Below are 25,570 nucleotides of genomic sequence, written 5' to 3'. Positions count from 1 at the left end.
TCATTGTACCTTTTATATTGCTTAATTCACAGGTGCACACAAACAGTGCTAAATGTAGCAACTAAATAGCTACAAATGGCAGCAAATACTAAATGTTTCAGAATTATTTTCCCAAATTCACTTTTTGTGCACATCCGAATAATGGATTTAGAGTCGGGCCCACTCCTTGGTCCTAGATACTGGACCAACCTCTCCATGAAGTACAATCAATTGCTTGAACCAGGAATTGTTTTCACACAAGTTACTGGAGTTAAAGCACAGATCAGACCAGCAAAATGTTCCAGGACATGAATGATAAGGATATGTGACAGTCTGTGTGTGTGAGCGCGTGCAGTTGGAGGAACCTTACTAGTAGTGGTAGTACAGCTGGCCTATTTTGGACGCCACCTCCCCTATCTGCCATCTCTTCAGGCCATACCGATTGTCCAGGACCTGCCTGCTCCCAAGCAAGAACAGAAAAAAAGAAGCAATGCTGCGTTTAAAATGAACGTTTAAGCCAACAGATTTCTCCATCTCATCCACTAGGCTCAAACGTTGTTGATCTTTCTGGGGAAATGTGTGTCAGAGAGAACGGAGCCGTCAGTGATCAGCTGACCTGTGCTGCTGCTGAAACTTCCACAGCTTGGTGTAGACGTCAAAGGTGCGGCCGAAGTAGGACTGCCACTGCTTGTGTCCGTACTGAGGAAGATCTCTGCAAGAGACAAAAGGGTGAGGAGGATTGAGAAGAAGGAAAAGTAGAACAGTCTCACACCTTCTCTCCTGATTGGAGAAAGGGAAACCTTCCAGCCTTCAACCACATAGCAAATGATGACATTGTAATGTGATTACACCTCTTTATTAGAGCTTAGTGCCTTGGGGGCGGCCTTTACTACTACAAGTATGACAGTTAACGCTTTTTGCAGGTGTGCACATATCACCTTTATTATGTTTTTATTATTTGGGGGAATTCTATGCGACAGCTTTGTAATGACACATGGTTTTATCATTTCTAAGTGTACATCTGTCTGCCTCAGAGGCACTACCCACTGAGTGTCCCAGAGCTACACCTGAGTATATTATGATGCAACTGAATAACAATTCATAAAAATTACAACAAAATAGGGGAAGCAAAGAGGGATTTGGTCGAACTAAAATTTGAGCTGGGTAATCAACAGAGGAAACAGTAGTGCTGTCTTTGGAAGATAGTTTTAGTAACCATATTTTTTAATAGCGAAGTATACATATGCAAAACTTACATCCAGGTCACCCCTGAGCTGTCAAATCAACGCATTCACACAACAGCAAAGCAGAAAGGCTATGTTGAGACCCTCTGAAGGTCTACCTCAGAGACATTCTCTGGACATTGAGCTATTTTTTGCTTTCCTAATAGCCAACGTTGTGCCTGAGGAGTGGTGTGTGTGTGTGTGTGTGTGTGTGTGTGTGTGTGTGTGTGTGTGTGTGTGTGGGCTATGCTGCGTGCAGTAGTGAGTCAGAGGGGTGGGGATGTGATGGAATCGGATGAGGTCTGCCTGTCAGCTGGGGTGCAAGTCGGCCACTTTGCCTCTAATTTCCCGCTGAAGCTCCGGGCCTCGTTCTTATCATTGAAGCATTGCCATGACAACGTGTCTGGAGACTGAGGAGAGGAACGGGCAATGGTGGCTATGGCGGCAAAAGTGCAGCAGCAAATGCACGCATAGCCTGAAAACACCCAATACGATACTGGTCAACACTACACAGCCAAAATCCTTCCCTGCAACATCATTTTTGCCACAATTATCCATCTGACAAATTTCTCACCCAGACTGGCATACAGAATATGGAATGCAGATGCACTAAACACAACAGACAGACCAACGATACATTTCAAACTCTAGTCTTTGTACTCAAAAGGGGAGATGTATGGTGTGCACTTATTTTTGAAAACACACTGTGTTAAACGATACAGACTGCCTTCCTAAGATATTCAAAGGAGAATGGATAGAAGATTCATTCGTAAACATGACACAAAGAAAACGTGTGCTCCTATATACTGGTACGTAACACTGAGGCCTACTGATTGCTCAGTTTTCCCGCGTGTGATTATCTCTTACCCTACCGCCCTTCCTGGCTGTGGGAAACAATGTCATGACTGTTAAGTCAGGAATATGGGTCAAATAATCAAGCAGAATTCAACTTAGCCTAATTCCATCCACCATTAATTTCGTATCGCTATGAACAAGATTAATACCCAAAATACTTATTCCCAAGCAGAGTGAAGGGATGGAGAAGGAAATCCGCAAGATCGCTAAACCTGCTCTGTTGTTTCCGGTCAAACTAATAAGATACTGGATAACCAATACAAATGTGGGTGTCGTTGTGTAAAAAGGGGTGGGTCTTAAGTAAATTAAATGCTATTTATTTAATCATCCACTTAAAATGTTCTTACTCACTTTACATAAAGCTATTCCAATACCATGGAGCAGGGGCATTTTTAAACATCAGCACCAAGTGATTTATTTTGTGAAAATCTGTTCCAAAGTATTCCCATGCATAATATAGAGAATGTGATCGTATACTAATGTAAGCAAGGTTCGAAATTATTATGTTTTAGCAGGGTTTCTGAAAATTTGCCGCTTGACAACGTGACCCACAAGATTTTCATTTACCGGACTTCCATATGCATAGGGTGCTTAACGCATTAGGGCGTCCACCAAGGTGCTCAAAATCACATTTGGATTGTAATTCATTTTAACAGAATAGAAATGAAAATGTATTGAAAAGCAAAACATTGACTGTTGTGTCTTCATCCCTGCTATAAATCATAACTGAATATAATTTTACATTTAAAACATTTAGCCTAGAAGAACAAGTTGCCTACATATTAAACTAATGAAACAAACTCCAAAATATAACATTTGCGTAATACAATTAGCAAACGACCTGCCCTATGGGCTATTTGTATGAACATTTTAATAAATAAATAAAGCAGATGTTTTCAAATAGAATCTAGGCCCCTCTAGTTTAATTTAGCCTAGGCATGAACATTTAGATTAGGCCTAATAAAAAACTAAACGTGTATTTCTATGAACACCAGGGCCGGCTGGTCATGGCTAGAAGGGCCCCAGCTTTTGTCAAATTAACGTCAAATTTGACTTTTCGTAGCAGGTTAGGATAATTATATTAAAAAGGTTAAGAAAGGGGTTAGGTAAAAATGCAAAAAAAATAAAATCTACTTTTGACGTTCATTTGACAAAAGCTTGATCCCTCTAGCCATGACCGGGCCAGCCCGTCTCACTCCCGCTGCGATTCAGCACCACAGCAGTGGAATGAGGACACTAGACGGCCACAAAATGAAGAAATTGTATAACTGACATTGGACAACAAAATTCGATATGTAAATAAACAAAATTGGTTAAGGCTGGTTCATTGAAAGAAAACGTACTTTACAATGCTCCTGTGAAATGAGGCATTAGCCATGCATTCACGAAAGCATTTGTTTCCAAAGCTCAAATGATCTCACTCTTTGTACAGTTCTACTGATGTTAATAAATGTTATGTTTATTGTAATTTGAACTATAGTGGGGTTATGATTTGTGTGATATATATATATATATATATATACACATGTATAGCGTTGCAGTTCTTGACACAAACCGGTGCGCCTGGCACCTACTACCATACCCCGTTCAAAGGCACTTAAATATTTTGTCTTGCCCATTCACCCTCTGAATGGTACACATACACAATCCATGTCTCACTTGTCCCAAGGCTTTAAAAAAATCCTTCTTCAACCTGTCTCCTCCCCTTCATCTACACTGATTGAAGTAGATTTAACAAGTGACAACAAATAAGGGATCATAGCTTTCACCTGGATTCACCTGGTCAGTCTATGTCATGGAAAGAGAGTTCCTAATGTTTTGTACACTCCATGAACGTGGTTTATTGATAACAAGTATGTTTTCTAATATAGGCAGTTAGCTGCCTAGTGATTGCAACATTGTAACTCTCCAATGTGAATAGTTGGCAACGATCTTTCATTTCGAAGTGCTACTGAATAAGCTCAACTGAATAAGCTCCCAGTGGCGCATGATACAAGTCTAGCAATCCATTCCAAATCTTTATACTATACATGATACAGGCGGCATATGTTGATCTTGCCTAGGGGGCCAGCAGAACTGCTAGGACCGGGTCTGACGAACACATTCATTTGCTTCCAATTTACTTGCGTTTGCAGTTACTTGCGTTTGCTGTTGGGAAATTTAAACTGTCCAACTACTTGGAGCAGCTTGATGAACACTAGCTAGCCTTGTTACTTTGTCCTTAAAACCTGTTGGGGATGGGGGCGCTGTTTAGACTACTTATGCTAATTTGGCTAATTTTTTAAACGGCTTCTCACAAAATCCTTGATCGTACAATATGCATATTATTATTATTATTGGATAGAAAACAGTCTATAGTTTCTATAGGAGTTGAAATTTTGTCTCTAAGTGGAACAGAGCCCATTCTACAGCAATTTCCCTGACATGGAGTCAGATTTGAGAAATGTTGGCCACTCTTCTGAAGTCATTTAAAAGGGCACTGTCGTTGCTATGACTATACGGACACTTCTTACGTCTTCCCCTGGATGCCTTTACGTGATGACGATTCCAACGGGGTCGATTGCTCGTTCACAGGCCCTACAAATGAAAAAACCCTGAAGCTAGTCATTCTTTGGGAGCTGCGTCATGAGCCTAGAGGACACCGGCGCGCACCTGTTCCAAGCGTTAGTTTAGCCTGTTATATTTCTCCGGTCATCTTTTCACTCGTTTTAGGAGTTAAAAACATCATAAGGTAGTTAATTTAAGGCGTTTTATAGCAATTTATATCCGTTTAGTGCGATTTTGGGACATTTATTTTTGCAACGATGTGAAAAGTTGGGCACGCTTTTCAGTTCATCCCGAACGCAGTTGACATTTCCACATGGCAAGAGGACAGCTTTCCACCAAAAGACGATTTCTCCCAAGAAAGGATCCTTTGCCCAAGATACTGATGGAAGAACAGCTCAAGGTAGGACATTTTTATTATGATAAATCGTGTTTCTGTCGAAACATTTTAGTGGCTTAGGACGCCATGTTTTTTGACGTAGCTTCGCTTGGCGCAAACTGTATTGAAAAGTAAGGATAAATTAAAAAATGTAATAACGCAATTGTATTAAGAATTAAATTGTCTATCAATCCCTGTCCACCCTATATTTTTTAGTCACGTTTATGAGTATTTATGTATAAGAGTAGATCACTGTCTAAGTGGCGCAAGGACATTTTCTGACCAGCTGAGCTACATTTCACATTGTCTAACCATGATTTTGGTGGCTAAATATAAACATTTTCGATCAAACTCTATATGGATTGTGTAATATGATGTTACAGGAGTGTCATCTGAAGAATTCTGAGAAGGTTAGTGAAAAAATTAATATATTTTTGGCGATGTTGACGTTATCGCCCACTTTGGCTAGAATCAATGCTGGGCTGCTATGTGCTATGTGCTATGCTAATATAACGATTTATTGTGTTTTCGCTGTAAGACACTTAGAAAATCTGAAATATTGTCTGTATTCACAGGATCTGTGTCTTTCGATTCGTGTATGCTGTGTATTTTTACGAAATGTTTGATGATTAGTAGTTAGGTAAACACGTTGCTCATTGTAATTATTCTAGTCCATTTGTGATGGTGGGTGCAATTGTAAACTATGCCATCTACCTGAAATATGCACTTTTTTCTAACAAAACCTATCCCATACCATAAATATGTTATCAGACTGTCATCTAATGAGTTTTTTTGTTGGTTAGGGGCTATAAATATCTTAGTTTAGCCGAATTGGTGATGGCTACTGGTGTTGGTGGACAAATAAAAGATGGTGGATTATGCTAATGTGTTTTTAGGTAATAGATGTACATCTTTACATATTGTGTCTTCCCTGTAAAACATTTTAAAAATCGGAAATGTTGACTGGATTCACAAGATCTGTGTCTTTCATTAGCTGTATTGGACTTTAATGTGTGAAAGTTAAATATTTTAAAAAAATATTTTTTTTGAATTTCGCGGCACTGGTTTTTCAGTGGGGGGGGGGGGGTGCCGCTAGCGCCACGCTGATCCTAGACAGGTTAAGAAGGTGCGATTTTGAAGCCGTTCTTACTCTTATTTTGGAGAAAGAATCCACTCTAGGCAGGCACACTGGGAACAGGGATAACAAAACACAATCTTTGCCAATTTTGCCCAGTCAGGGTACATTTAGCTGAAGTCCCTTATGAGGACCTCAAGTCTTTTGCGTGAGTAAAAATATAAACACACACACCCCTAACACTAATTTCCAAGCAACTTGAGGATTTATTAGCTTATGAAGTATATTTGATTTTGAAATTGGAGCACATCGACTGGTATTTTGATCAATGAATAAAAAGCATTATTTTGCAATGGATACATTTATTTTTTTATCTAGGTCGATTTTGCCAGCAACAATTTTATTTATCGGTTTTTCATTTATTTTAGTTGGCCAAAAGCCGGTATTTACCGGCTAACGGAAACCCTGTGTTTTAAGCAAATAAATCTGTCTGGTCTTAGATTCAATATGCAGTCTACAAATGATTTGTAATTATGTTCCAGCCCTTTTTTTTTTCACTGTATTATTGACTATATGTTTGTTTTTACTCCATGTGTAACTATGTGTTGTTGTATGTGTCGAACTGCTTTGCTTTATCTTGGCCAGGTCGCAATTGTAAATGAGAACGTGTTCTCAATTTGCCTACCTGGTTAAATAAAGGTTAAATAAAATAAATAAAATAAATAAAAAAATGTTCCAGCCCCCTGACCATCTGCTCAAAATAATAACACACACAACGTGCGCACGCACACACAGCATTCGAACAGTATTCAGACCACTTGGCTTTTTCCACAGTTACATTACAGCCTTATTCTAAAATTGCTTAAATATTTCCCCCCCTACATCTACACACAACACCCCATAATGACAAAGCCAAAACATGATTTTAGAAATGTAAGCAAATTTATAAAAAATAAAGTGAAATATTAAATTTACATCAGTATTTCAGACTCTTTACTCAGTACTTTGTTGAAGCACCTTTGGCAGCGATTACAGCCTTGAGTCTTCTTGGATATGACACTACAAGCTTGGCACACCTGTCTTTGGGGAGTTTCTCCTATCCTCTGCAGATCCTCAAGCTCTGTCAGGTTGGATGGGGAGCGTCGCTGCACAGCTATTTTCATGTCTCTCTAGAGATGGACATTCAGAGACTTGTCCTGAAGCCACTCCTGCGTTGTCTTGGTTGTGTGCTTAGGGTCATTGTCCTGTTGGAAGGTGAACCATCACCCCAGTCCACAGTCCTGAGCGCTCTGGAGCAGGTTTTCATCAAGGATCTCTCCGTGCTTCTACACCTGCATTGCTTGCTGTTTGGGGTTTTAGGCTGGGTTTCTGTACAGCACTTTGAGATATCAGCTGATGTAAGAAGGGCTATATAAATAAATTTGATTTGTACTTTGCTCCGTTCATCTTTCCCTCCCAGTACCTGCAGGCTGAAAATGATCCCCACAGCATGATGCTGCCACCACCATGCTTCACTGTAGGGATGGTACCAGGTTTCCTCCAGACGTGATGCTTGGCATTCAGGCCAAAGAGTCCAATCTTGGTTTCATCAGACCAGAGAATTTTGTTTCTCATGATCTGAGAGTTCCTAAAGTACCTTTTGGCAATCTCCCAGCAGGCTGTCATGTGCCTTTTACTGGCTTCTGTCTGACCACTCTACCATAAAGGTCTGATTGGTGGAGTGTTGCAGAGATTGTTGTCCTTCTGGAAGGTTCTCCCATCTCCACAGAGGAACTCTAGAGCTTGGTCAGAGTGACCATCGGGTTCTTGGTCACTTCCCTAACCAAGGCCCTTCTCCCCCGATTGCTCAGTTTGGCCGGCGGCCAGCTCTAGGAAGAGTCTTGGTGGTTCCAAACTTCTTCCATTTAAGAATGATGGAGGCCACTGTGTTCTTGGGGACCTTCAATGCTGCAGAACATTTTTGGTACCCTTCCCCAGATCTGTGCCTTGACACAATCCTGTCTCGGAGCTCTAGGGACAATTCCTTCGACCTCATGGCTTGGTTTTTGCTCTGACATGCATTGTCAACTGTGGGACCTTATATAGACAGGTGTGTGCCTTTCCAAATCATGTCCAATAAATTGAATTGAGCACCAGTGGATTCCAATCAAGTTGAAAAAAAAAAATCAAGAATTATCAATGGAAACAGGATGCACCTGAGCTGAATTGAGTTAGCAAAGGGTCTGAATACTTATATATATAATGTATGTTTTCTTTTATTTTTAATACATTTTAGGAAAAAATTTCTAAAAACCTGTTTCACTTTGTCATTATGGGGTATTGTGTGTAGACTGAGGATAAAAATGAATGTAATCAATTTTAGAATAAGGCTGTAACGTAACAAAATGTGGAAAAGGGGAAGGGGTCTGAATACTTTCTTAATGCACTGTATTTACAAAGTATTTTCTATTGTGAATGGAAGGGTCCTTATTTACAATGTGTAAAAAGGCAAGCTTTGTTGCATTTGACATGTCTGCAGTTACCATATATAAAATGATACATCCCCTAGTTTATTCATAACAATTCCAATTATTTAATTGAAATCAGACACAGGGCACCAAACAAGCAAAGTCCCAAAGAAGAACTAGGACACTGATCCCAATCTTTGGTCTGATTCTAATAACCAAACCTCTGTAATTAGCGTGGAGGAACAGAGCACTGCAGCAGGGCTGGCTTTGGTTAATTCCAGGATGGGACCAAGCCTCCAGAGACAGGGTCACTGTGCCCCAGATTTCACACGCAGGCCTCGTCCAAAAAGCTACGCTGCCTGGACCCATCAGGATGATAAGAATCCTACCACAGGAGACTCATGAGGGGAGGACGGCTCATAATAATGGCTGGAATGGAATGAAACACATGGAAACCATGGGTTGGATGTGTTTGATACCGTTTCATTTATTCCATCCCAGCCATTACTACTCCCCAATGAATTAAGGTTCCACCAGCCACCTGTGAATCCTACCAATTACAAAAGGTTTCCAGGTACAGGGCTACAGGCATCACACTCCATGTGGAACCAAGTCTGGAGCGATAAAAGACAACAGCTGTCTTTGAGCCTGAGCTCGTCAGGGAGTTAATGTGATCAAAATAAAGAGACACCAAAGCTGGAGGGAAATTGCCACGCTCTACAGCAACACGAGTTCGTTTCTTTCTAAATCATTTGCAATCCTATACTGTAAACATACATACTGATCACATGGAGTGCAACATAAAATAATGTGATTTCTTTATTTTTTAAACATCCATGTCAACATTTAGGCCAATCAATTCCATTAGTTATCGTTCCATCCTCATCTCTTCGCATGAGTCATAGATTCTACTACACACACACACAAACCCTTGGAGCTGTTTCCCTGGTAACTCCCAAATTGTAAGGTGGAGGATGTTTGTCGTGTGTTAACAAATCGCCCAGTGTGACGGCTACTACAGGACCAGTGTGCAGAGTAGGGATGGGCATTTGACATTATTTCACTATTCAAATAATATCATTATATATTTTTTCGGATATCCGGATAGTCAAAATACACTGAGTGTACAAAACATTAGGAACACATTCCTAATATTGAGTTACACCCCATTTTGCCGCCAAAACAGCCTCAATTTGTCAGTGCATGGACTACAAGATGTCAAGTGTTCCACAGGGATGCTGGCCCATGTTGACTGCAATACCTCCCACAGTTGTGTCAAGTTGGCTGGATGTCTTTTTGGTGGTGGACCATTCTTGATACACACGGTTAAATGTTGAGTGTGAAAAACCGCCCAGCCAAACTGAGCAATCTGGGGAGAAGGGTCTTGGTCAGGGAGGTGACCAAGAACCCGATGGTCACTCTGAAAGAGCTCCAGAGTTCCTCTGAGGCGATGGGAGAACCTTCCAGAAGGACAACCAATCAGGCCTTTATGGTAGAGGGGCCAGACGGAAGCCACTCCTCAGTAAAAGGCACATGACAGCCTGCTTGGAGTTTGCCAAAAGGCACTTAAGGACTCTCAGACAATGAGAAACAACATTCTCTGGTCTGATGAAACCAAGATTGAACTCTTTGGCCTGAATGCCAAGCGTCACATCTGGAGGAAACCTGGCACCATCTCTACAGTAAAGCATGGTGGTGGTAGCATCTCGCTGTGGGGATGTTTTTCAGTGCCAGGGACTGGGAGACTAGTCAGGATCGAGGGAAAGATGAACGGAGCAAAGTAGAGAGAGATCATTGATGAAAACCTGCTCCAGAGCACTCAGGACCTCAGACTGGGGCGAAGGTTCACCACCCAACAGGACAACGACCCTAAACACACAGCCAAGACAACACAGGAAGTGGCTTCGGGACAAGTCTCAATGTCGTCGAGTGGACATTATTTTTCCAAAATGAATACTCTCCCAAGTAATCTAATACTAACGTCCGTTCAGATATTTTGAATAACAGTGCCCATCCCTAGTGCAGAGAGCTGATTGCACAGTGCAAGATGCTCCAGTCCTTTGGGGTCATTTGGGATTGGTGAAACCATGTTTTGTTGAGTGTTAAATCTTGTTTGTGTTGGCTTGAGCGGACAAGCACAGGCAATTATCATAAACACACCCCCGTAAAGCCCTCCCATGTCAACACAAAGGGCTTCTACGCAGGACAACGCTGATGCAGTGAGACCGATTTCACCAATGAGTCAGCCAAAACAGTCATGTTTGACAACATCATTGCGATGCATGTTTCTCAATTACTACCAGCCACAACACTTTTGTCTGACAACACCGTTGCAGTGAGTCGAGCTGCAATTAGAGTAGGCAGTGTTTCCCATCTCTTCTAGGGAAGCGTTTGTTTCAGAGTGGGATGCCAGTCACGCCACTTCAGTTTCTAGCCATACATCCCAGGGACGAGCAGAATGGAGAAGTAATGAAGCGACCAATTCCAAGCTCTCAGACAATCATTCAGGCACGCGCTGTTACTACTGTACACACTTGTTAGGGACAGAGGGATAAAGCGGGGGAGGGAGACAGAGAGAGAGCGAAGGGAGGCCTGCAGCTACTGACATACCCAGACTAAAAATAGACGAGAAATGACTGATTAACTCAAACACAACCCGTTGGCCACATGGGATACGCCGAACACATGGTCTGACATGAATATTTTTCCATTTTAATGTATGTGTGATTGCATGCGTGTATTCTGTGTATGTGATGTATTGAAAAGAAAACATCTTAACCCAACAGTAAGGTTTGGCAAAAGAGACAGAGCCACATTAGAAATGACATGGTTCCACTCTTTAAATTGGGCTTGATACAAAGAAATTGTGTAATACAGCTTAATATTTTTATTCACCTTAATTCTAAGAGTGTGGACCTTATTTTCAACACTGATCATTTCAGGTCTACGAGCCATTTACTTAATTTAACGTGTGCAGGTGAGGGATTGGCATTTGACTATTCAAATAATATCATGGCATGTTTTCGGATTGAATTGAATTGAAAAAAATGTTTTTAAATAAATATTGCCGACAAATCAAAACGAAGCAAATGCACATGGCAGAAGTAAATGGGACAGACTGCTTTAATCCGGGAGTTTTGGCTAACAGCAATTTGTGACAGATTTTAATGCGAATATTCTAAAATCTGCATTTCAAAAATATGTGCATTTTCTTACCAGAGGTGTGTTTCAATTAAACTGACCTGGTGCACATAAAAAGCACTCAGTCGTATAACGTTTACTTTATCGGGGAAAAAAAGAGTTGTGTTTCCATTTTATTTTTATCACTGTCAATGATTTTGGCACAAAAAGTCTGCCATAAACAGCAAATGTGCCCATGCTGATCTTGGTACGTGAGCTCCAGCCAACAACTTGCAGATACAATGCAGACGGTACATGACGAGATTATGGATAAGAGCAGGATAATTTTTACTTCTCAATTGGCAGCCAAGCACCGATCATCATTTCACCACCACCTCTATGGTTTGGAAAGGAGCACCAAGCTCATCACTGTGCACTTTCACCACCCTGTGAAGTTCATCATAACTTATTTTGTCTGTAGCCTAATAAACTGTCCAAGCTTTTCCAAGTCGCAGTGGGAGGACCACACAACATAACTTGCAGTAACACGATGCTTACTTCGCCGTGATGGTTATGTCAATCTTTGCACACAAAAGCATTTCCACCTCAATTGTAGCATAATCTATTTCCCCAACAAAAACATGATCCCACGTTGTCTACAGTTTTGGTTTGTCGACATTTGGAAAGTTTACCCACAAAATATCTGTTTCCATCAGGCCTGTCGTGACATTTTTTATCTGACGTACTTTACTCGCATAAAAGGTTGGATGGAAACCCTGTTATTGACAAGAGAAATATGATGTGTGTCATGATAGAACTAACTTTGAAACAAAAGGGTTTTCTGGTGAGTGTTTTGCATTGATCGGTGTCAGGTCTTGTGGAAACTCCATTAGGTACATGTCTGTAATTGCTACGTGGGAAATAACATACCGGTCTCGAGACAAGACTGTATGGCTAAATGAACAGAAGAAGCTCAAAGCACTGTTATAAAAACTACATTCAAAAGTTTATTGTTTTATTAAATTAAGAATTTTAAATATCATGGTATATCCTTGAAGGTAAAAATGTCACAAGGATAATTTACATTTAGAGCTTTTTCAATGTTATAGGCCTACCATTTAGAGCCTTTTCAATGTTAATATAGGCCTACCATTTAGAGCCTTTTCAATGTTAATATAGGCCTACCATTTAGAGCCTTTTCAATGTTAATATTGGCCTACCATTTAGAGTCTTTTCAATGTTAATATAGGCCTACCATTTAGAGCCTTTTCAATGTTAATATAGGCCTACCATTTAGAGCCTTTTCAATGTTAATATAGGCCTACCATTTAGAGCTTTTTCAATGTTAAAACACTCACTCAAGTAACCTAATACTAACGTCCGTTCGGTTATTGGATTGATCGATTAACAGTGCACAAACCTAGCGTATTTGTTATATATTTTATACCTTACTGCATTGAATGTCACATAACTGAAGAGTATTCCATTGAGAAGTAAACATTTAGAAACGACTCAACAGCCATAAATCAAAACACAAATACAGAAACCTCAAGAGACAGAGACTGACCTTAGACCATTGAAGAGTTGTTTGGACTTGTCCAGCAGGTAGCAGAAGTCTGTGACCGTCTTCCTTTCACCCAATGGGATGTCATCCTCAGCCCCAGCTCCAGTCATGTCACCTGCTTCTCTCCCCTGAAAAACCAAAGAGCATCTATGACTTGATAGAGGCCATAATACGCATGTTAAAACTAAAGAGCATTTTGTCATGTATCATTCTTTGTTGTAGATAATATTCATCTGACAAAATGGCTGTAAGCTAAAACTAAAATCAATTGGAATAATAGTTTTTCAATTGAAGCCTGCAAATGCCATGTCTGTGGAATACATATTGTTTGGAAGACTACAAAAAAATGTGGGAACTTGTGTCTTTTAGACAACTGTTGAAAAAGGTAAAACTAAACCATACCATTACGGTGAGTAACCTATTATGAGAGGTTTGGTCCTGGTTAAAATGAAGGTTGTGTGTGGGATGCCAGTGGGGCCAGAGGCTAAATAGGCACTGTTCATCTGCCAAGTCATGCAACTGAAGAGGGACAAATCAACATGCACACTGTCCCCCACACAGACACTGAAATATCCTCTGTCTGTCTGTGTGTGTGTGTGTGTGTGTGTGTGTGTGTGTGTGTGTGTGTGTGTGTGTGTGTGTGTGTGTGTGTGTGTGTGTGTGTGTGTGTGTGTGTGTGTGTGTGTGTGTGTGTGTGTGTGTGTGTGTGTGTGTGTGTGTGTGTGTGTGTGTGTGTGTGTGTGTGTGTGTGTGTGAGTGAGTGAGTGAGTGAGTGAGTGAGTGAGTGAGTGAGTGAGTGAGAGAGAGAGAGAGCCTTTTCTGCATCACCAGAAAACCCAAGGGCTCTACACTGTCCAACAATTCACTGTCAAGCTCTGGTGATCACACTCTGGCAACCAGCATGTAACCTGCTAACCAGCGCATGCATTCAAGGTGTATGTGTGTGTGTGTGTAAGATTGGGTAATACACGCACACTGAAATGTAGCGTGCAAGCATCTTTTCTGCATCACCCTATGACCAAAGGGCTCTACACTGTCCAACACTTAGGCTAACTGCTGTCAAAGCCAACCAGCTCAAGCATATTACTTCCCCTTTTGCCGAATAGGAGCAACCAATTATAAACAGTTTTACAGAAAAATATATAGATTTTTCGAAGAAAATATATAAAGCCACTAATTCATGAATTTGTGCGAGAATAAAAGACTTGCCAAACTCTAGACCACCTTTACTCCACACACAGACACACGCGTACAAAGCTCTCCCTCGCCCTTCATTTGGAAAATCTGAACATAATTCTATCCTACTGATTCCTGCTTACAAACAAAAACTAAAGCAGGAAGCACCAGTGACTCGGTCAATAAAACAGTGGTCAGATGAAGCAGATGTTAAGTTACAGGACTGTTTTGCTTGCACATACTGGAATATGTTCCGGGATTCTTCCGATGGCATTGAGGAGTACACCACATCTGTCATTGGCTTCATCAATAATGCATCGAAGACGTCGTCCCCACAGTGACCACACATACATACCCCAACCAGAAGCCATGGATTACAGGCAACATCTGCACTGAGCTAAATGGTAGAGCAGCCACTTTCAAGGAGCGGGACTCTAAAGCTTATAAGAAAGCTTATAAGAAATCCCGCTATGCCCTCCAACAAACCATCAAACAGGCAAAGCATCAATACAGGACTAAGATTGAATCATACTACACCGGCGCCGATCCTCGTCGGATGTCGCAGGGCTTGCAAACTATTACAGATTACAAAGGGAAGCACAGCCGCGAGCTGCCTAGTGACACGAGCCTATCAGACGAGCTAAATTACTTCTATGCTCGCGTCGAGGCAAGTAACACTGAAGCATGCATGAAAGCATCAGCTGTTCCGGATGACTGTATGATCACGCTCTCCGCAGCCGATGTGAGTAAGAACTTTAAACAGGTCAATATTCGCAAGGCCAGACGGATTACCAGAATGTGTACTCCAAACATGTGCTGACCAACTGGCAAGTGTCTTCACTGACATTTTCAACCTGTCCCTGACTGAGTCTGTAATACCAACATGTTTCAAACAGACCACCATAGTCCATGTGCCCAAGAACACGAAGGTAACCTGCCTAAATGACTACCGACCCATAGCACTCACATCTGTTGCCATGAAGTGCTTTGAAAGGCTGGTCAAGGAAATTTGCAACAGATCCACAGATGATGCAATCTCTATTGCACTCAACACCCTTTCCCACCTGGACAAAATGAACACCTATGTGAGAATGCTGTTCATTGACTACAGCTCAGCATTCAACACCATAGTGCCCTCAAAGCTCATCACTAAGATAAAAACCCTATGACTAAACACCTCCCTCTGCAACTGGATCCTGGACTTCCTGACAGACCGCCCCCAGGTGGTAAGGGTAGGTAACAACACATCCACCACGCTTATCCTCAACCGGGGGGCCCCTCCTGTACTCCCTGTTCACTCATGACTGCATGGCCAGGCACGACTCCATCATCATCTCCATCATCAAGTTTGCCAATGACAACAGTGGTAGGCCTGACCACCGACATCGACGAGACAGCCTATAGGGAGGAGGTCAGAGACCTGGCCGTGTGATGCCAGGACAACAACCTCTCCCTCAACGTGATCAAGACAAAGGAGATGATTGTGGACTACAGGAAAAGGAGGACCGAGCACACCCCCATTCTCATCGATGGGGCTGCAGTGGCGCAGATTGAGAGATTCAAGTTCCAAACTATCATGGTCCAAACACACTAAGACAGTCGTGAAGAGGGCACAACAAAACCTATTCCCCCTCACGAGCCTGAAAAGATTTGGCATGGGTCCTCAGATCCTCAAAAGGTTCTACAGCTGCACCATCGAGGGGATCCCGACTGGTTGCATCAGCCTGTTATGGCAACTGCTTGGCCTCCTCCACTACAGAGGGTAGTGCGTACGGCCCAGTACATCACTGGGGCCAAGCTTCCCGCCAGCTTCCCGCCATCCATACCAGGCGGTATACCAGGCGGTATACCAGGCGGTATACCAGGCGGTATACCAGGCGGTATACCAGGCGGTATACCAGGCGGTATACCAGGCGGTATACCAGGCGGTATACCAGGCGGTATACCAGGCGGTATACCAGGCGGTATACCAGGCGGTATACCAGGCGGTATACCAGGCGGTATACCAGGCGGTGTCAGGGGAAGGCCCTAAAAATTGTCAAAGATGCCAGCCACCCTAGTCATAGACTGTTCTCTCTGCTACTGCACAGCAAGCAGTACCGGAGCACCAAGTCTAGGTCCTGAAAGGCTTCTTAACAGCTTCTACACCCAAGCCATAAGACTCCTGAACAGCTGAAAGGGCTACCAAGACCCCTCTTTTATGCTGCTGCTACTCTGTTTATTATCTATGCAGTCACTTTAACTCTACCTACATGTACATATTACCTCAACTAACCGGTGCCCCCGCACATCGACTCTGTACTGGTACCCCCTGTATATAGCCTCACTACTATTATTTTACTGCTGTTGTTTAATTACTTGTTACTTTCATTTTCTACTTATCTATTTTTTTTATTTGACACATTTTCTTCTTAACTTCTTAAAGCATTGTTGGTTAAGGGCTTGTAAGTAAGCATTTCACTGTAAGGTCTACCTACACCTGTTGTATTCGGCCCAAGTGACAAATTCAATTTTATTTGACATCTAGCTACACCTCCTTGTTAAGGGAAGCGGTATCGATGGTATCACTAATGTAGCCTAGTACATTGTGGCAGCATTGAGAACTTAGCCCGTGTCTGGGGCAATCAAACATAATTTGTTTATCCACATATTAAAGCATGCGATGGTAGCATCATGTTATGGGTATGATTATCATTGCCAATAACTGGGTACAGGATCAAGAGGAGAGTTGATTGTCTTTATGGACCAGAATGAATTGACAACAAAAAGGGGCTGTATGCTTTCTAGGGGCACTGTATAGTCCAAAAAGTAGGTTCTATTTAAATTAATGACTCCCTCCCCAGACTGGAGCTGGAAGTAGTGGGAAAATCGTCACAATTTGCTTCATTGCCATCATTTCCTTTCAGTGGACATTTTGGACGCAATTGCATTTCAAATCCCCAGTGTATAACGTGGATCATATCATCATCCGGGTACAGAAATCATATGAAATGTACTCACCTCTCAGAACAGGACAGGCTTGTGTCAAGTCCGAATCCACTTGAAACAGTAGAGGTCGACCCTATAGGTGCCTATACGTCTTAAAATGAGACATTGTTTTGACATCAGTGAAGAGGTATTGATTAAAACGACAATCTGTGCACAAATTAAACGGCCACAGTGACAACGCACTGCCAGTTACTAGCTTGCTAAGCTATCGTAAATACACGATTTTATGTGGGTGATTTAATGTTGTGCAAAAAACTACATAGCTAGCTAAATAGCTAGCGGCTGGCAGCCTAGTGGTTGGAGCGTTGTAACCGAAAGGTTGCAAGATCGAATCCCCGAGCTGACAAGGTACAAATCTGTCGTTCTGTTCTTGAACAAGGCAGTTAACCCACTGTTCCTAGGCCGTCATTGAAAATAAGAATTTGTTCTTAACTGACTTGCCTAGTTAAATAAAGGTAAAAATGAAATTAATCAAATCAATAATGTAAAATAATGTACCTGTAAACTAGCTAACGTTAGATAGCTAGTTGGTAACGTTAAGGTTACTAACGTTAACTAGGTAGATTTGGAAGCGTGCATGAAAAAATGTGCCTTTCCACTACTTGGCAATGCAAACCCGTTATTGTATCTCGATTCTTTTGTCTATGCAATCATAGTTAGCTAGCTAATAGCGATGCATCAATCTAAGCAGCTTGCTAATGATGTGCAACCAATTTCACCCAGCTACTAGTTAGCTGCGTAAACAGCTGGGCAGTTGGATACGTAGCTACTGTAGCTAGCCAGCTAAAGAAAATATAGCTAGCTAGCCATTTCTCGACTACTCCAAATATACTAGCTATCGTTAGCTAGTTAGCTAAACTGGCTAACTACCTGACTCAGTCCTGATGTCTCCACCCTGTCGTCCTGAGAGCAACCGTATCCAGGTGTAAATGTATGAACCCTTTTAAGTCAGAGCCTCCAATGCAGTGCCGCACTGTCATTTACAGCTGTTTTACACTAGGAAAAAGAAACGGAACCGTGGTGCACCAAGCCGATGGCAGTCAAACTAACTGCGGGTGGTTGTATATGTGTGTGCTCAGACTGTGGAAGGAGGAGGGTGAATGGAGAAAAAGCGTCAACGTTCTGCACGAGGGGCACGTTCAGTCAGTCGTCTTTGCTACCTGGTTAAACGCCTGTCTGTAAGAGTTCCAGTCATTTCAATAAATGCCTTGATTTTGAAGTATGAACGTATACTTTCATGAGATACTTGAATTATTCAAACTGCCGAAGGTTATCATAATCAGAAACACAAGGATATAATATATTCCTTTAATTATGATAGCTTCAAATCATGTATGAAAGTAAATTATGACCAAAGTGCAACCACTGCAGGGCTAAAACCCCGACTTCAAGTCAACTGAAGTATGCTAACCACAATCCAAAGAGAGTTCGCACTGTTGCAGGTAGTTACGCCATCCCACTTCTGACATCCAATCGAATTGTATTTGTCACATGCTTCATAAACAACAGGTGTAGGCTAATAGTGAAATGTTGAATTACAGCCCCATCCCTACAAAGCAGAGAAAAATTGAAAAAATAATAGAAAAAGGACAACATGAGGAATAAATAACACTCAGAGTAACGATAACTTTGATTTAATATATATAGACACAAACATACATACACAAACAAGGAACCTGTACCGAGTCGATGTGCAGGTTTACGGGGTAATTGAGGTAGATACAGTATGTACAGACTGTTGAAGTCGGAAGTATACTTACACTTAGGTTGGAGTCATTAAAACTAGTTTTTCAACCACTCCACAAATTTCTTGTTTAACAAACTATAGTTTTGGCAAGTCGGTTAGGACATCTACTTTGTGCATGACAAGTCATGTTTCCAACAATTGTTTACAGACAGATTATTTCACTGTATCACAATTCCAGTGGGTCAGAAGTTTATGTACACTAAGTTGACTGTGCCTTTAAACAGCTTGGAAAATTCCAGAAAATGGTGTCATGGCTATAGAAGCTTCTGATAGGCTAATTGACATCATTTGAGTCAATTGGAGGTGTACCTGTGGATGTATTTCAAGGCCTACTTTCAAACTCAGTGTCTCTTTGCTTGACATCATGGGAAAATCAAAAGAAATCAGCCAAGACCTCAGAAAAAGAATTGTAGACCTCCACAGGTCTGGTTCATCCTTGGGAGCAATTTCCAAACACCTGAAGGTACTACGGTCATCTGTACAAACAATAGTACGCAAGTAGAAACACCATGGGACCATGCAGCCGTCATACCGCTCAGGAAGGAGACGCGTTCTGTCTCCTAGAGATGAACGTACTTTGGTGTAAAAAGTGCAAATCATCCCGGAACAGCAGCAAAAGACCTTGTGAAGATGCTGGAAGAAGCCGGTACAAAAGTATCTATATCCACATAATCTGAAAGGCCACTCAGCAAGGAAGAAGCCACTGCTCCAAAACCACCATAAAAAAAAAAGCCAGACTACGGTTTGCAACTGCACATGGGGACAAAGATCATACTTTTTGGAGAAATGTCCTCTAGTTTGATGAAACAAAAATTTAACTGTTTGGCCATAATGACCATTGTTATGTTTGGAGGAAAAGGGGGGAGACTTGCAAGGCGAAGAACACCATCCCAACCGTGAAGCACGGGGGTGGCAGCATCATGTTGTGGGGTTGCTTTGCTGCAGGAGGGACTGGTGCACTTCACAATATAGATGGCATCATGAGGCAGGAAAATTATGTGGATATATTGAAGCAACATCTCATCAGTCAGGAAGTTAAAGCTTGGTCGCTAATGGGTCTTCCAAATGGACAATGACCCCAAGCATACTTCCAAAGTTGTGGCAAAATGGCTTAAGGACAACAAAGTCAAGATATTGGAGTGGCCATCACAAAGCCCTGACCTCAATCCTCTAGAAAATGCATGGGTAGAACTGAAAAAGCATGTGGGAGCAAGGAGGCCTACAAACCTGACTCAGTTACACCAGCTCTGTCAGGAGGAATGGGCCAAAATGTACCCAACTTATTGTGGGAAGCTTATGGAAGGCTACCCAAAATGTTTGACCCAAGATACACTCAATTTGTATTTGGTAGCATTGCCTATGTAAACCTCTGACCCACTGAGAATGTGATGAAAGAAATAAAAGCTGAAATAAATCACTATTATGTTGACATTTCATATTCTTAAAATATAGTGGTGATCCTAACTGACCTAAAACAGGGACATTTTACTAGGATTAAATGTCAGGAATTGTGAAAAACTGAGTTTAAATGTATTTGACTTTGGTGCATGTAAAACTTCCGACTTCAACTGTATATGCATGGGTAAAGTGACTAGGAACCAGAATATTTAAATAATCAACAGTAGCAGCAGCATATGTGATGAGTTAAAAGAGCAAAAAAGGTCAATGTGTAGCTACAGTGCCATCAGAAAATATTCACACCCCTTGACTTTTTCCACAATTGGTTGTGTTACAGCCTGAATTTAAAATGGATTAGATTCAGATGTTTTTGTCACTTGCCTACACACAACTCATGTCAAAGTGGTATTATGTTGATCAAAATTGACAAACTAATAAAAAATGAAAAGCTTAAATGTCTTGAGTCAATTAGTGTATTCAGCCCATTTGTTATGGCAAGTCTAAAAAAGTTCAGGAGTAAAAATGTGCTTAACAAGTCACATAATAAGTTGCATGAACTCACTCTGTGTGCAATTATAGTGTTTAGCATGATTGTTGAATAACTACCTAATCTCTGTACCCCACACATACAATTATCTGTCAGGTCCCTCAGTTGAGCAGTGCATTTCAAGCACAGATTCAACCACAAAGACCAGGAAGGTTTTCCAATGCCTCAAAATGAAGGGCACCTATTGTGAGGTGGGTAAAAATCTAAATAAACAGACATTGAATATCCCTTTGAGCATGGTGAAGTTAATAATTACACTTTGGATGGTGTATCAATACACCCAGTCACTACAAAGAAACAGGTGTTTTTCTTAACTCAGTTGCCGGAGAGGAAGGAAACCTATCAGGGATTTCACCATGAGGCCAATGGTGCCTTTTAAACAGTTAGAGTTGAATGGCTGTGATGGGAGAAAAGTGAGGATGGATCAACAATGTAGTTACTCAACAATACTAACCTAAATGACAGAGTGAAAAGAATGAAGGCTGTACAGAATACACATATTCTAAAGCATGCATCCTGTTTGCCACAAGGCACTAAAGTAATACTGCAAAGAAATTGGCAAAGCAATTCACTTTTTGTCCTAAATACAAAGTGTTATGTTTGGGGCATATCCAAAACAACACAGTACCCCTCTCCATATTTTCAAGCATAGTGGTGGCTGCATCATGTTATGTGTATGCAGTGGCGACACGTCATTCAGGGCAGGTGGGGCAGAGCCCCACACCTTTAGGTAAAAACATATATTTTTTGCCTGTTTTTCTTGTTATTATGGCATTAATACGTGTCACATATAATTTTGCAAACAATGTAAAAAAATAATAAAATAAAATAAAAAAATCGGAGTTATTAAAGCTGCGTACAAACATGGTCTCATTTTTGCTTTCTTGAGTAAGGCAGCTCCAAAATGCAGGTGTTTCAGCCTAGCTCAGTGCTTTCTGTGGTGGTGGGGCTGGCCAGCAGAAAATATGGTGTGGCTTTGCTGGCATGCATCCCACCTTTTTTTTTGTGCCACATCAAGATTTACATGCTAAAATCACCATTGTGTGTATGCTTTTAATCGTTAAGGACTGGGGAGTTTTTCAGGATATATATATATATATTGTTTTTACAATAAGCACATACGAAAACCTAGAGGAAAACCTGGTTCAGTCTGTTTTCCACCAGACACGGGTAGATTAATGAATCTTTCAACAGGACAATAACCTAAAAAACAGGGCCAAATCTACAGTGCATTCGGAAAGTATTCAGACCCCTTGACTTTTTCCACATTTTATAGCGTTAAAGCCTTATTCTAAAATTGATGAAATAATTTTCTCTCTCATCAACCTACACACAATACCCCATAGTGACAAAGCGAAAACAGGTTTTTAGTAATGTTAGCAAATGTAGAATTTTTTAAAATCAGAAATACCTTATTTACACAAGTATTCAGGCCCTTTGCATGAGCCTCATTATTGAGCTCAGCTGCATCCTGTTTCCATTGATCATCCTTGAGATGTTTATACAATTTGATTGGAGTCCACCTGTGGTAAATTCAATTGATTGATTTGGAAAGGCACACACCTGTCTCTATAAGGTCCCACAGTTGGGTCCCACGTGCTTCTACACCTGCATTGCTTGCTGTTTGGGGTTTTAGGCTGGGTTTCTGTACAGCACTTTGAGATATCAGCTGATGTAAGAAGGGCTATATAAATACATTTGATAGTGCATGTCAGAGCAAAGCCTTGAGATTGAAGGAATTGTCCGTAGAGCGCGGAGACAGGATTGTATCGAGGCACAGATCTGGGGAAGGGTATCAAAACATTTCTGCACCATTGAAGGTCCCCAAGAATAGTGGCCTCCATTTTTAAATGGAAGAAGTTTGGAACCACTAAGACTCTTCCTAGAACTGGATGCCCAACCAAAGTGAGCAATCGGGGGAAAAGGGCCTTGGTCAGGGAGGTGACCAAGAACTCACTGTGGAGATGGGATAATCTTCCAGAAGGACAACAATCTCTGCAGCACTCCACCAATCAGGACTTTATGGTAGAGTGGCCAGACGGAAGCCACTCCTCAGTAAAAGGCATATGACAGCCCACTTGGAGTTAGCCAAAAGGCACCTAAAGGACTCTCAGACCATGAAAAACAAGGTTTCTTTGGCCTGAATGCCAAGTGTCACATCTGGAGAAAACCTGGCACCACTACAGTGAAGCTTCGGGGTGGCAGCATCATGCTGTGGGGAGGTTTTTTAGCGGCAGGGAATGGGAGACTAGTCAGGATCAAGGGAAAGTACGGAGCAAAGTATAGAGAGATCCTTGATGAAAACAGGCTCCATAGTGCTCAGGACCTCAGTCTGGGGTGAAAGTTCACCTTCCAACAGGACAACAACTCTAAGCACACAGCCAAGACAACGCAGGAGTGGCTTCGGGACAAGTCTCTGAATGTCCTTGAGTGGCTCAGCCAGAGCCCGGATTTGAACCCGATCAAACATCCGAGAAGAGACCTGAAAATAGCGGTGCAGCCACGCTCCCCATCCAACCTGACAGAGCTTGAGGATCTGCAGAGAAGAATGGGAGAAACTCCCCAAATACAGGTGTGCCAAGCTTGTAGCGTCATACACAAGAAGACTCAAGGCTGTAATCGCTGCCAAAAGGTGCTTCAACAAAGTACTGAGTAATACTTAAATGGGATATATATCTTTATTTTTTATACATTTGCCAACATTTCTAAAAAACAGTTATTGCTTTGTCATTATGGGGTATTGTGTGTATATCGATGAGAAAAAAAACGATTTAATCCATTTTAGAATAAGGCTGTAATGTAACAAAATGTGGAAAAGGTCAAGGGGTTTGAATACTTTCTGAATGCACTGTATTTGGTTAACTATTTAGCAGTGTTATTGCTTGGGGATAGAAGCTGTTCAGGGCAACTGTTTGTTCCAGACTTGGTGCATCGACACAGCTTGCCATACGGAAGCAGAAAGCAATGACAATTTCAGCATGTAAATCTGGGTGGGGCAAACTCAAAAGAAAATTGATGCATGCCAGCAAAGCCACTACACAACACTAAACAATACATTCATTGCACTATAGCGGTGACAAATGCTGCCCACACTGTTAGGACCTACATAAAGCTGTCCCAACAGCAGAGCTTTCTTTTCAGCACCACAGAGTGAATCCTTGTCTGGCAGCGAAACAGTTCATTCAGCCTCATTTACTGTCTTAAAAAAAAAAACATGGCTGACTTGCTTAAACAAATGTGGTTTCTACTAACAATTCAGATGTACAAACTATGGCATAAGGGGACGACGAGCGGATAAGAGACAATACGTATTTTCGATTGACAATGAGCGAGCTAGGACGGACATAGTCAATATAACTATTAGTTCAGCTCTTTTGAAATATACAGCGACACAATTCAGAACATGGGCCGTTCTTACAGTATTCTCCCTGTACACCAAGTCAGAACCGTAGGATAAATAAAGGGGGCATATAAGCAATGAATGCACTTACAATATTTTATGATTACATTTCTCTAAAACAGGCTATAGGCTACATGTGCACCACCAACCAAGTCAGAACAGTAGGCTAAGTTATGAGGGGGAAAGGGACCAAATTATTAGGGTGAGGCACATGGGTTACTAACAGCTTACTACACAACATACACTTAGTATTACTTTCTTAGCTACAGAATACATATCTCCCTGGCATATTACATCATTTATGCAGCAGCAAGACATTTTTGGACTCACTTCACTGGAACAGGAATGTGGCGCAGCGGTCATTCTGGTCAAATTTTGTCAAACTGTCATCAGTCTGGCATTCTCTGGACTTATGGTGCTTTCAAGACAACTGGGAACTTGATGGCAGGGATCTAGTGAGCTCCCTGCCCCAGTGATGTACTTGGCCATACGCACTACCCTCTAGTCCCTTGCAGTCAGATGCCAAGTAGTTGACATACCAAGCGGTGATGCAGCCAGTCAAGATGCTCTCAGTGGTGCAGCTGCAGAATTTGAGGATCTGAGGGCCCATGGCAAATATTTTCAGCCTCCAGAGATGGAAGGGGCGTTGTCGTGCCCTCTCCATGACCGTGTTGATGTGTCTGGACCATGATAGATCCTTAGTGATGTGGACACGGATTTCAGTTTCACTGCTTTAAAATCACCGGCCACAAAAAGCACCGCCTCTGGGTGTGCATTTTCTTGTTTGCTTATGGCAGGGGTGTCAAACTCATTCCACGGAGGGCCTAGTGTCTGCAGGTTTTTGGTTTTTCCTTTCAATAAAGCCCTAGACAACCAGGTGTGGGGAGTTCCTAACTAATTAGTGATGTTAATTCATCAATCAAGTACAAGGGAGGAGCGAAAACCCGCAGACACTCGGCCCTCCGTGGAATGAGTTTGACACCTGTGGCTTATGGCCTTATATAGCTTGTTGAGTGCGGTCTTAGTGACAGCATCGGTTTGGTGGTGGTAAATGGACAGCTACAAAAAAATAGATGAAAACTCTCATGGTAAATAATATGGTCTATCATGAGGTTTGGTAACACAAGC

At 41.7% G+C, this 25,570-nt stretch overlaps 1 protein-coding gene across 5 annotated transcripts in view; it reads right to left on the bottom strand.

Annotated features, from left to right (window-relative positions):
* Window positions 1-18,458, bottom strand: part of scai (suppressor of cancer cell invasion) — a 30,319-nt gene extending 11,861 nt beyond the window's left edge. For 2 of the 5 annotated variants that reach the window (XM_055875287.1, XM_055875288.1), the window contains exons 1-3: window positions 13,190-13,812; window positions 596-691; window positions 350-436 (exon numbers count right to left, since the gene is read on the bottom strand). In XM_055875287.1, the coding sequence (XP_055731262.1) occupies window positions 350-436; window positions 596-691; window positions 13,190-13,389 (383 nt within the window). In that variant the 5' untranslated portion in view covers window positions 13,390-13,812. Of the gene's footprint in view, window positions 1-349; window positions 437-595; window positions 692-13,189; window positions 13,813-17,362 lie in introns of those variants that run through there. The other 3 variants (XM_055875289.1, XM_055875291.1, XM_055875290.1) reach the window with 3 other exon arrangements.
* Between the last annotated feature and the right edge of the window lie 7,112 nt (window positions 18,459-25,570).

The sequence above is a fragment of the Salvelinus fontinalis genome, chromosome 21, assembly GCF_029448725.1.
Source record: "Salvelinus fontinalis isolate EN_2023a chromosome 21, ASM2944872v1, whole genome shotgun sequence".
NCBI lineage: Eukaryota > Metazoa > Chordata > Actinopteri > Salmoniformes > Salmonidae > Salvelinus > Salvelinus fontinalis.
Note: the sequence above shows the minus strand (reverse complement) of the source record. Positions and strands in the feature narration are given on the sequence as shown.